Source organism: Glycine max, chromosome 7 (genome assembly GCF_000004515.6).
Source record: "Glycine max cultivar Williams 82 chromosome 7, Glycine_max_v4.0, whole genome shotgun sequence".
NCBI classification, from domain to species: Eukaryota; Viridiplantae; Streptophyta; class Magnoliopsida; order Fabales; family Fabaceae; genus Glycine; species Glycine max.
This window is the reverse complement of record NC_038243.2, coordinates 43,796,887-43,810,023: the sequence shown is the minus strand read 5'-3', so window position 1 is coordinate 43,810,023 and position 13,137 is coordinate 43,796,887. Positions and strand designations below refer to the sequence as shown.

Genomic DNA, 13,137 nt, shown 5'->3' with positions numbered 1-13,137 from the left:
TTTTATTTTTATAAAAATCAAATTAATACAAAATCTTTATGAGAATCAAATTAATATTTTTCAAATGAAATCTAACATATTTTATCCTTATCATTATCATAAGTGCCAAATTGAATTATATAAATTCTCCTTTTACTTACAAAATATTTATATTGAAAATATAAATAATAGTATTAATATGACTAACTAATGAGTAATCATTAAAAAGGTTGACTTGAGAATTAAAAAGATTTTAATAAGATTGTAGTCAATGTTTTTAATCAATACAGGATATTATTAAAAAAATAATTTATTTTTTAAAATTTTCTTGAGAATACTTAATAGTAGTATTTGTTTTTATTATTTTATTTGATTTTTTTTCATGTGTATTTGATACCTTTTTCAGTCAATTTTTAAATTTAAATTTTGTGTGTAGAGAACTTACGATAAAATAACTAACCCCATCTCACTACCGAAAATGGTTTTCGCTCAAAAAAAATTCCTTTTCATAGATATGTATAATTTAAAAAGAATAATTTCTTTTTATAACTTAAAAAGGGTATTGATAAAGAATTAAAGAGATAACGATATGACATAAGATCTTGGCGTATTGCGACGTTGATGAAGCTTTTTTTTTTTAACACAAGTGAAGCGACGACAAATGGGGAAGTAGGAGCCGAAAGAACTTTAGTTGTTAAAATTAACCGCACCAAGTGATGTCTAAATATGTCTTTGTACACAAGTGAATCGGGTTATTTTATTAAAATAGATAGATACTTTTTATTGACTTTTATAAGATTTTAATAAAGTAGTTGTATTTTTTAAGTAAATATTTTCACATAATTTTTCATTTCCTTGATTAATGAATTTATTTTTACTATATTAAATAAAAACGTTAATTAATCCCCTTAGACTATTATTATTTTATTAATGTTTTCATATTTTTCTACCAAATTATTTAATATTATTCTTTTAGAAAATTAAGAAAATATTATTTATTCACAACTATATTTCAAATTTTTAACAGTAATTCCTTAATTAAAGAATACAACTCAATATTTCTGTTGAAATAATTTGTATAATGAATAATTTTTCAAAAATGTATGTGTTACCTTAAATGACATAATTTAAAATCAACTTTACTACATTAAATAAAAGTTTCACATAACTAGCAAGTTTCTATACATAGTTTTTTTATATGAATTAAATTTTGTCTTTATACAAAGAGAATACCACATTTGCTCACAATAGATTTGTGGTTCATTGATTGTTTATAATAAATAAATTTTACTATACAGATTTGTCAATAAGGATCCGTGGCGCAATGGTAGCGCGTCTGACTCCAGATCAGAAGGTTGCGTGTTCGATTCACGTCGGGTTCAAATCCTGTGAGGGTCCTAACTTGCTTTTGGTATTTTTGGTCTTTGTTCCGCGTACACTTTTTTTTTTAATTCATGAAACACGTACACATATGCTAGCTCATTTTATTTGTGGCACGTTGATTCATGTTTCATGGGAAGATTATCAAGTGTCTCGCTATATTATATCATCATAAGGCATTGAAAAATAATGCATAATATAATAATTATTGCCTCTAGTATTGAGTTATAATGTTAACCTGTTTTCAACATAGGTACACTTATACAAATAATGCTTTGGTAGTATATTTATAAAAACTCTGATGTTCAAATCTCAATTCACCATTTATAAGAAGATAAGTATGTAAAAATTTGAGAGCATACTCAAGTTCTATGGGGCATTGAGATGAAAGAGAGAGATAGAATGAAAAGAAAAGTAATAAATAAGATAGAAGATTTAATGAAAGGTATTCTAAAAAATGGTATAATGAAAGGAGAAAAGAGACATGAAATGGTAAGGCACGCTATCTTGTGCTTTGGGTAGATATAAAAATTGGTTTGATCCATTTAAGACATTTAAGACTTGGTATGTGAAGTTCGCATTTTAGATTAATTGAATAAGACTAGATCATGAAATAAATGGATTTTTTTTAAGATTTTGTATTTTATTCACAAAATTTCCCCGATAAACAAGTCCAAATAATAATTTTAAAAAAAATAAAAAGTGAAAAATGTACAAGATTAGAAGAAAAAAAGTTTATTTTATTTTTAAGCTAAAATCTATCACACTAAAATATACAACATTTTAAACACAACAAATTAAAAATAACAACCTAAATTAATGATCAAAATCCTAACATAATAAATTAACAATACTTGCACATTTGACTTAAGTGAGTTAAATCGGTAGTCTGCAAGTTCACTGATAAAGCTCACTAGGTCAGTAGGCTTGATGGGTCGAACTTAGAAACTCGATATAACTATGTGAGTTTAAAAAAAGTCTATTATTCCCAAGGTATGTAGGCTTAACAAACCAATCCACCAATTTAGGTCCATATATCCATCCCTTTATGCTTTCGCCTTCATGATTTTTTTATTAGGGGTAAATAAGCCAAGGTACTTAATTATTTCTCAACAAAAATTAGTCATGGGCAAGATTAGTAGATTCTTTGCATGAATGTCATTGGTATAAAAAATATCATAAAAAATTAAAATCACATATTTTTACTTATCCATTAGTATTGAAACATTTAATTAAATAATAAATTGATAAAGTTAGAAATTAATTCAGCTAAACATGTCAAACTCAAGCTTTAATTCTTTTAAAACAAGTTAAACTCAAACTTTTGATTGGGCTTATTTGAATAGATGAGTTAAACTAGAGTCATCTATTTTTTATTTTTTTTACAAGACAAGCTTAAATTTCTAGAGTTCAACTTTTAGACTCATTTACACCCCTATTTTTAGGGTTTGTTAAAATATCCCATTTACCATTTTCTCTCGAGTGAACTCCAATTTCAAAGCTTTTCAAAATGAAATTCAAGCTTTGACTGAAATCAGGCACCACAATTTTTTTTTTTTAATAAAAAGTTTAGTTTTTTAGTGTAAAGGTTGAAGATTTTTTGTAAACAATTTTCATTAAAACTCATGTGATATGTGTGTGATTCGGTTCTATACATAAATTAAATGTCATTAATGAGTAAGGGGAAGATAATGTAACGTTTAGTAAATAATTAGGAGAATATTTGTAGGTTTTAAAAATAGAAAAAAATATGTGTAATTTTTTCAAATTTTTGAGAGAAATCTATATCATTTACTCATATAAACATTGCATAAAAATATATATTGAATATAACAATATCTTTTACAAATAATTAATATAAGTTTATTCATTAAGAAAGCTGCCTAGCATGCATTAGGCTGTGTTTGATAAGAAGAAGAAAAAATAGAGGGAGAGAAAGTAGATAAGTCAGAAAAGAAAAGAAGAGAAATAAAATAGAGGGAGAGAAAGTAGATAAGTCAGAAAAGAAAAGAAGAGAAATAAAATAGAAATAGAATGTAGATTGTTTGGTAGTAAAGAAATAGATTGAAATGAAGAATAAATATTTAAATTAAGGTGGTTTGTTAAATAAGTAAAAAAGAGACGAAAAAAAATAGATTATTACTCAAAATACCATTTTGTCCTTATATATGATAAAAAAACACATATAGAAAGGGCACGTAAGTAAAACAGTGTAATTTCGTCTCTAATCTTGACACAACAGAAAGGAAGTCCAAACCAAGCACGGTTGCTGTGCAGTGGCAAACACACAAGATTAGAGAACTTAGGAGTGTGGGGGCCACAAGATTCGCGGGACTTCTATAATGAACTACCGTGTTGGTCAATGTTATTTACTAATCATAGCTCAAGACAGTTTTACCACTCATTGTATTCAATGCTTGTCCTGACCACAGGCAAAGTGGATGATCACTTAAGAGAGATAAGTTATATAGGTGTTATGCGACAAAATATTTCTAAGATCAATAATATTTCAATAATAAAGACGTAATTTTTTTGTTTTTCACAAGGTAAATTTTTTTTCAAGATCAGTCCTTCTCATATCTAAAAATTAATAATATTTTTTTCAAATATTAATTTGTTTTTTTAATCAATATTCTTATTTTTTTTTATTGATTCAGAACTCTTAATTTGTTTACGTTATAAATTAATTCATATATATATATATATATATATGAATTAATTTAGATTTTTACTTTATTGCACTATCTTTCATGAAATGACCCATAAATCTTTACATATTAAAATTCTATATCACTGACATATTTTTTTCTTTCTTTTTCACCTCTTCATTTATTGGTATATTTTTATTGCTTTACAACTAAAAATAGATTTTTGTTCTTTCATGCTTCACAGTATTTCAGTTGCTATAATATATCTTTTTTTTTATTAATTCTTTATATCTAAATAATCCAAAAACGCGTTGGTCCTGACTGTACTAGTATGTCTTATGTTCTATGGAGTAACTTCCAGGAACAATAAATTTCTGAAGTTTTATAACTCATCTCAATGAGTAACAATAAATTCAGACAATCATAGAACTATCTCAAAACAACAAATTATCAGGTAACTGAACAGGAAGGAAACTAGTTTGGGCAATCAATTTACCAGTGATCATTTAAAATTTGAATGACCACATAATGTTTTCTCTTGTTAATGAAGGAAAATCTGCTAGAAGTATTTTCATAAATCTATTCCGTCAGGAACATGAGAGGAGCAAAATAAGTCCCTCACAACTTCAACCTTTTTCAGGTGGCCTGCTAACATATGAAGCTTTTTTAGTAAGCTGATGGATGGTGATGAGAGTCCACAATCGTTGCCTTCAGAAACAAGAGATCATTATCATCTCAACGAGAAAAGTGACCTCCAGAGAAGAAGACCTCGGCGTGGTAATTCTTCAGATAAAGAGAACAACCTCCAAGAACAAAATGTGGTCCAAAACCCTTTACACCCTCAATATATAGATCCAAAACAAGAAACAGAACTCCATTGCAAGACAGTGTTGTTTTGGCTAGCTGCATACCTTATGAGTTGAAAATGACAATAAACTGATGATTAATGTTTTCCTTTATACAATTCTCCTACAAACTATAGTATTATTTCTAACGTAATGAGACCAGAAAGGAATTTATGTACTGGATTGCGCCCCCCCCCCAAAAAAAAAAATTTTATAATAACATTACTATGTATAATATCTTGAATGTAAACAAAATGATATTTAAATGTCATTAATCACTTTCTTATTTTTGTGAAAATATTCTCTTTTATAGTTTTTATTAAAAAATAATGACAGTATTTTATCTATTTTAAAAAATATTTCTTTCTTTCTTTTTTATAAATTTCATTACGAAAATAATTACATTCTTCGTTTGAAGTTGCTTGTCAAGTTTGGTAACGTACGACTTTATCGAAGCTTTTCAAATTGTTAGAATAGGTAGCGCTGTAGCAATTTATGTTCAGGTTATAATTTGGGTTGTGTGACTTGATCAAATAAATTCAAATGGCATGAAAGAGAAAGACACGTTTCATACGTTCCTCTAACATAGAATTGCAGGAAAAATAATCTAACATTTGTCAGCCACTACTTGAAAACATTTGAAACATTAATGCTTATGTTAGAAGGCAAAGTTTGAAAACAAAGACTGTGCAATCTAGCCATAATTTACTGTGCAATAAGTCCTTGCTCATGCCGATCCCTGATCCCTCTGCATCTCAATGGAAACTTAACTAGACCGAGTTTGATACTACAGCCAGTCTCCTAAAATATTGTGCTCCATATGCTGCAGTAGATGCTACAGTTGTTGAAGCCACTAAATAGCTGCAGCAGAAAATGGTTCAAGTTCACATCTGGGAAGACTTGCTAGAAGGGAAATAAAAAATTCACGCAAGATTACCTCAAATAAGTAACATATAATTGAGTTTCCTGGGTTCCAAACTCTGGTTGAAGAAGAGCTGCAGCAACTAGTGCTAATTGGAACACTGTATTCACCTGTTCAAATTTGTATTCCTTCTCAAAAAGTATGATAGATGAAGGGAAACTACTAACAGGTTCTAAATCAGAATAATCTACTTCTCTAATCTATGACTAGATACGCTTTTCGTTTTCCTTTTTAAATGCATTTTAGTGAACGGAGTCTTGCAGAGTTAGGGACTAAAGTAAAGGTTTTGTAAAGTCAGAAATTAAAGTGACTAATGCTTAAAAAATCTTGTGGATTATCCAGGGGTTGGGGGGTTATTTGTTTTTGTATGTGTGCAAGAGGGGTAGGGAATGTAATTTGAGACCACACGGGCTGAAGGTTTTGTCCTGTAGCTGATGATAGACAATATTCTAATTCCTCTAATTACTTTAATGGATATGCTTACACTAATCAATCATGTTAAAAGAAATCAACTCCAACATTTCGTTTAGTTGAAGGAACAGTTTGGACTCATTGCACATGTTAAGAAATCAAAGTCCACTATTCTTAAATGTTCTATCTATGCACATATGAATCTTATCCCTAAACATCCATCATGGAGAGCAACACGACAAGCATGTGATGCAAGTAGTACACATAAGCGAGTCTGCAACACGACAGCATCATGCATTGTATGATAAACTCATAACACCCATCAAGCTTACCTTGCTTAGAAAGAGTGGTTCAACCTTTTGGCGGCAGGTCCCATCAAGGTTAAAAAAATCAAACCAGCTTTCCCACTGAGAGAAACACACAACATCAAGGGTTTCATCTTGATCACTACACAATTTTTCAAGCAAAATGGAAAACTTGAGAATCAGATTGTTCATACCTTCCAACCCAAGCTATTTGCTCTTAGAAATACTGCGCCACCAACGAGGAAGACGTCCCGGAACACAACAAGACTAACAAGTCCAGCTTCAAAATGAAAAACCAAAATGAATAGTTTTACACAACATAGATGGAGTACAAAGTAATATCAGTGTTCTCAAAACATAAATGCCGAATAATGCAACAATATTTGAAAGCAACACATCCTTTCAGCCACTGAAATCACTAAGCTATTTAAGCCCCAAGTAACATATAATTAAATGAAAATTGCATCTGATTGCCAGCTTCACATTGAAACATCTTATGTAAAAAATCTACACATGTTGCCATTCAAAGAGAAAGAGATGTGTGCACATCCTTGTCTTAAATTTGTAACTATGGCCAAGGTTTTAAATTACAATCACATGGCTATGGCCTAATACTATGATAAACCGAGGATGTGATTCTCATTTTTCTTTTAATCTTAATAAAAATGATAAATGCTTAAGCCAATTACTGTTTAAAAAAAACCCACACAACCACAAATATACAGAAAACAGAAGCAGCAAGCAGAAGGACTTACGATGCAGTAGATCTCTATGCACCATAGCAAGAGCAACGCAACCAATAAGGACCTGCATTAAGGAACGAAGATGAAACAAAAAAGCAAATGCAAGGGGAGATGAGAGTGGAGAATACCTTGTCAGCAAGGGGATCAAGGTAGGAACCCACTACGGAATCGATCTTCATCTTCCTAGCCACGTATCCATCCAGCTATAGCAAGAAAACGACAAACAAACGTTTAGCATGTGATTGTTAATGTTGAGTTTCAGCATAGATAGCAATAAACATTCGATTTTCATACTCACCCAATCGGTGGCACCGGAGAGAGCCAGCCCTACCATTGCAGAAGTATAAAACTCGTTGGAGATCATCCTGAGTAAAATTCAAAATTCAAAATTAAATAAAGCAGCACAATATTTAAGAAAATGGGAAGAAAAGATGAAGGTACCATGCGAGGAGAGGACCGGAAAGTAATCGGGTGAAGGAAATGAAGTTGGGGAGATTGACGAAGCTGTGGAAAATCGAGGGTTTGTTGGAATGGGAGGGAACCGGATCAGGGAACTGGAGAGGGGCTGTGGAGCGAAGCAAATTGAAGGCGTTTCCGTGCGAATAGAGAGGGGTGGCGGACTGAGAGAGTTTCCATGGAGGCCGAGCGAGGAAGAGAGGGCCTGGGCCTGGGCCTGGGCCTGGGGACCGGAAGAGGCGGTTGTTATGGTGAGGCGCGCACCATGGGAATGCGGTTGCGGTTGAGGTTGAGGTGAAAAAGGTTCGGGCTTTTGTTTTGGTTTGGGTGTTGTCGACGAGTATTTGTTTTAGGAACTTGCGGAACAGAACCATTATTGAAACATTTTTCGACACAGATTGGGCATGTTAAGTTTTGGGGTTTTAGATGGAAGATGGCGGTGACGCTACGTGCGTTTTCCTCGTCTTGCTGTTCGACCTGACCTCACACTTTCTTCGCCGTTGAATTTCATTCGCCTACTCTATAAGTTTAGTTTAGCCATCATCATTCTATAAGGTCTTGCTTCCTGCACCTTCAAATTATTTCTTGCACCCCTTTCAAAATGATTTTTTTTTTTTTACCTTTGTCGATTCATCGGCTCTCATATTACAACACTTCACTCAACATTCTTGTTCGTCAGAAACCAACACTTGACTACTCTCAAGATGATTGATTGTTCCCATAAACCAACACGTAACTTTTCAACATGCTTTGTTCTCACTCACATGCTTTATAAGAAACTTCCTAGAAGGTCATTCATCCCATAACTATTCCAAGTCAAGCATGCTTAACTGTGAAATTTTTAAGTGATAAATCATCAAAAAGTAGATACGTCTTGTTGGTATAAGTATTATCAATTAATTCTTTTTAGTTATCATTAACTGTACAGTCTCATACCTGTATAGTTTTTGAATCTCTCTCATTCTAATGTGATTCGTTCCGGATATTACAATAAGCCTTATTGACCCTAAGATAATTGTACAATACATCGGTTGCAATAGTTATTTTATAGTTACTTAGCAAGTATACTAATATGTTTGGGCACAGAGAAATCGTGGTGGTAACCAAAAAATAATAGTCAAACGGATTTTTTTTTACCAACATGGGTTCAAAATTAAAATTAATTATCATAACGGGTTGGTCAACAAAGTATTTATCAAAATGAATGATTTTTGTCACATAAGAATTTTGAAGGGGTCACCCTGAGTAACACTTTATGCTTTTTGTTTTTCTTATAACAAAAGACGTCACTTTGGTCTGTTTCATCTTGTCATTATTTAACATGGATAATGATTAGATCTATACACATATTTTCACTCAAAAATACTTGTTTTAGATTATATAAAAGAAAAATAGAACACTGCTTATTTCATTAAGAAACACTTTTTTTAAAAAAAAAGTTTAAATAAATTCACCCACATTTTGTTTTCATTTTAATGTATTTTGTTAATCTTTATTTCAATTTTTAGATAAGATTATGAAATATAAGTAAAAAAAATGAAAGAATATATTATAATTACAAAGTTTACAATAAAATATAATTATATAGTGAAAAGTTAAATAATAATTAAATCACTATTACAATTGAAATTATAATTTTCCTATATTTTATGTCAACTAGACATATACTTAATAGAGTGAAAATCTAATTATTAAACATGTATTTAGCGTGATAAGATGACGTTTTCTATTGAAAGACAAACAAAAAATACAAATTACTCATGATGACATCTCCTACATTCCAACGTGACAAAAATAATTCATTTCCATAAATACTTTGTTAACCAACTATGATAATTAATTTTTATTTTTAAGCAATTTTGATAGAAAAGCTGGTTTCTTTTCACACTGAAAACAATAATTTTGTATCATCGCATCACCAATCTAAACATGATATTACTTTTTTTTTTTATCCATTTCGATAAAATAATCCAAGTTTCTCAATTAAATGGTTTGAAAGGAGAAGATACTTCACAATCTTAGTTGAATGTAGAATTGTCAAAATTGATCCGACTTAACATGTCTTAACGTGTCAAACTGGTGATTGGGCTAGGTCGGACTAAGATAATTAATTTGAGACCCAAAAATTGGCCCGGTTGGATAAGTTAGGTGAGCCGGTCAAATACTAGTTAAGACATGTAAAAGAGAGAGGGGAAAACGGGACAATTAACTGTCATTTAAACCGCTCTAGTTGAATGTTCCACAACTTCTCAAATGCCGAATCTGAAGGCGTATATCTATGGTATTCTTGATCAGGTAGTCCACAACTCCACATCTTCTAAGCATCTATACGCTTGAAAATGTTTAATATACTTTACAACTTTTAAAAAGAAGTGATCAGAAAAAAATAGTACTTGTTATTTATAAAAGATTTACATTCATATCATGTAAAAGACTATAATAGATAAAAGAGAGCTCGAATTGTAGCTTACTGGATCTGAGATCTTATCTCGTTTCATTCAATCAGTCCCTGAGAGTTAATAAAATATTTTTACAATAAGTAGCATGATATTTTAAAATAATAAAAAAAAGCTTCGGATCAAGCATAATTTGTAAAAAAAATGCATGTTGTCAATTGCAGGTAGAAAAGCACGGAGAGATACTAAAATATGGAGGTGCAAACAATAATGTTAGATTGAAGTATTCACACATCAAGAACTTGCCGGTGGCTGCTGCAACTGATACTTAGAATCTTGATTGCCTTGACTTGAGGCAACAGGGTTGTCTACAAAGGATATTAAAAAACCATTAATTTCAAAGGCGTTATTCTTCTTTGAGCATAACACACTGTTGAGCTAACCAGTAAATAATACGCAGAAGATTTCAATCCAAAGCTCTCTGATTCTGGACTTGCTAAGACGGTCCAACAGGAGCCAAGACCATATCTCAACAAGGGTGACTCAGATTCACTCAGGTTTAAATTACACACAATGAATATTCATCTGTTTGTTTTACTTTTTTTTTTTTTATTCAAAAAACTTTAGGTGAGTTGGGTCCCGGAGGCTCTCAACATAGCTAAGACAGACCTCAAGACTCAATGAACGCTTACATCTGTTTGTTTTATTTTTATCTGCACTTTGTGTTTCTATTTTATTTCACCACAAGAACCTTATGTCCAAGTCCAAAATTATTAATGTAGACATGTAGGTACAATTACAAATATGTTGATAAATAAGAACTCTTGTGCTTGAACCTTTTGTTCAGAAATACAAAAGGGTCACAGATCTATATGTTGGCATCCATATACTATTTGGTCCTTAATCTTCTTGGCTGCACCATATTTCCTTCCACCAATGAGCTGCATTGGGTCAAATCTGCTTAAGCAAGCGATAGAACACAGAATTTACATCAGAGCTGAAAGCAACAAAAGGCAGGACAGCACAATTACCAAAGGCATCAGAAATACTGAGAACTTGAAATCAACATGAACCCCAAAATAAAAAATAAAATAAAACTGTCCAATGTGGCATCACAAGGTGAAAAATAACATGAACATTTTGCAAGTCTTTGGTCACTCAAGATACAAGTTCAGACTAATTCAAGAAACTGTGTTCAATCAGAGCTGAAAGTTGTTGATATCATCCTTGAGGATCCTGTAGCTGTAACCAGGAACCCTGTTCCACTTATTGCTTTCTACCACTTCAGCAACCGAACACATTTTTGGGAGAAACACATTGTTATCTCTTCGCTTCCTCCTCTTCCCTGTCATTAGCAAGACCCAGAAACTTGACCTGGAAGTGGAATAGCCTCTTCCAGAAACAATGTTCACAAAGTGTGGCTGAGGCCTCTGTGAGTTCCCCAACTCAAACATGGAGAAGTATTCAATTTCCTTCTTTACAAGAGATCCAATTGTGCCCCTTGTGCCAATAGCAACTGGAGTAGGAGCAGCCATTCTATCTAGATGTATGGTTTTGATGGAAATGGCAGTGACACTGCTTTTATATTTCATTAAATCTACTGTTAAAATGGATTCATGAAGGAGGCTTCTAGATGAAGATAGCCGTGGTCATCATCCTAAATTTAATTTTAAATTTGGAGCATCTCCTTTAGTAGATGATAGATAATAACATGCTTTATGAAAAGCATGAACTTCCATGATTGAAACTTTATAAAGTGAACAAGAACATCATATTATTGCAATGTCTGCAATAAAATCTCGCTTGTTTTCCCGGCATCACGCTTTATCCTTTTGACTTCTTAGACTATATAATAGCTTGCTTGTAATGCACACTATAGTCAGTATGTAAAACTATATTATTATCTATTGATCATATATAGTACGTATGAAATGGATTTCTGTAATCTTGCTATATTGACAAATTTAAAATTTATACAGATTCAAACTCAATGGTTCACTTTTTTAGTTTTATAGCTGTTAGAGTGTTAGTCAAAAGTTACTCTCCAATCTCCACCTTTTATGCCTAGGCTAAAGGAAAGAAAGAAAGAAAGAGGTTGATCTTTCATTGTCTTGCTTGTGTGCCTTTTGGGTACGGGGGTCCTTGTAACTTGCTGATGATTCCTCTGTTGGATGATTCTTTTTTCACGTTAAATTATAGTCTGATTTTCATCCCTTTTATCGTTGAGTAACAAGATACGATTATGTTTAAAAGAAAACAAATTTTTTAATAAATCTCACAACCAATTATGGGAGGTATTTATTTAATAAAAATCGTAATTTTTTTCTCTTTAATTGGATTGTATTTTATTATTTAATAATCGGAGTAAATACAAATTAATTTCAATCTATTCTTAAATTTATATTTTTTTAACGGCTATTCTTAAATTTATCTAAGGTTATGTTTAGTAAAATTAACTTAAAGTTAATCGGAAGCTAGAAGCTAAGTGTTCGATAGTTGAAGTTGTTGAAAAGTATAAAATAAAATAAAAAAATCATAATTTATTTAAAGTGATAATTAGGAAATTGAATAAATATATTAAGAATAAAAATAAAAAAATATATAAAAAATTAGAAGTTAATATTTCAAAAAATGTTACTTCAAATAAAATTTTAAAAAATACTAAAAGTTATAAAAAAACTTATTTATCAAATAAATTTTTCAGTTAATAAAAAAACTAAAAATTAATTAAAATATCTTATTCAACGTCACCTAAAAATGAACAAATGCATTGTTTTGGCCTTTTGGGAAAGAAGACTTTGGGCGCATTCCTTCACCCAGAGATTGAAATAACATAATCAGCTGGAAATGCAATAGGATACTCACATTGCAGCAAGGAAATTCAATAGCATGTGGGGCAAAGAGTGCCAACACAGTAAATCAAAATTAAAGACATCATAATGAAAATTATATCCAGTATCTGTGTCTCTATTAATTACTATTATATTCCACAATTAACCATTATTTATCGCTTGATAAACTCATAAACCCCGTTTGTATGTATCCATATTTT

At 31.1% G+C, this 13,137-nt stretch overlaps 2 protein-coding genes and 1 non-coding gene across 3 annotated transcripts; 1 reads left to right on the top strand and 2 right to left on the bottom strand.

Moving 5' to 3' along the window:
• Positions 1–1,289: 1,289 nt before the first annotated feature.
• Positions 1,290–1,361, top strand: TRNAW-CCA (transfer RNA tryptophan (anticodon CCA)). The gene has a single exon. It is a non-coding gene; the product is annotated as a tRNA-Trp (tRNA).
• Positions 1,362–5,423: 4,062 nt separating this feature from the next.
• Positions 5,424–8,208, bottom strand: LOC100813678 (cardiolipin synthase (CMP-forming), mitochondrial). Its single transcript, XM_003529579.5, has 8 exons — positions 7,675–8,208; positions 7,532–7,598; positions 7,362–7,436; positions 7,246–7,297; positions 6,685–6,770; positions 6,518–6,592; positions 5,790–5,884; positions 5,424–5,713 (listed from the first exon to the last, which is right to left on the bottom strand). The coding sequence occupies exons 1-8, from the start codon at positions 8,061–8,063 to the stop codon at positions 5,623–5,625; spliced, it is 930 nt and encodes a 309-aa protein (XP_003529627.1). The 5' UTR covers positions 8,064–8,208; the 3' UTR covers positions 5,424–5,622.
• A 2,632-nt stretch (positions 8,209–10,840) lies between these two features.
• Positions 10,841–11,752, bottom strand: LOC100813148 (uncharacterized). The gene has a single exon (XM_003529578.5). It carries the CDS (start codon positions 11,675–11,677, stop codon positions 11,285–11,287), a length of 393 nt encoding a protein of 130 aa, XP_003529626.2. The 5' UTR covers positions 11,678–11,752; the 3' UTR covers positions 10,841–11,284.
• Between the last annotated feature and the right edge of the window lie 1,385 nt (positions 11,753–13,137).

Bases quoted from the DNA above. Each gene is read 5' to 3' on its own strand.
- LOC100813148 (XM_003529578.5), bottom strand. From the start codon at position 11,677: ATGAAATATAAAAGCAGTGTCACTGCCATTTCCATCAAAACCATACAT.
- LOC100813678 (XM_003529579.5), bottom strand. From the start codon at position 8,063: ATGGTTCTGTTCCGCAAGTTCCTAAAACAAATACTCGTCGACAACACC. The intron at 7,599-7,674 runs GTACCTTCATCT...AATTTTACTCAG, and splicing joins TCCGGTCCTCTCCTCGCATG to GATGATCTCCAACGAGTTTT. The intron at 6,771-7,245 runs GTAAGTCCTTCT...TTCATTTTGAAG, and splicing joins GCATAGAGATCTACTGCATC to CTGGACTTGTTAGTCTTGTT.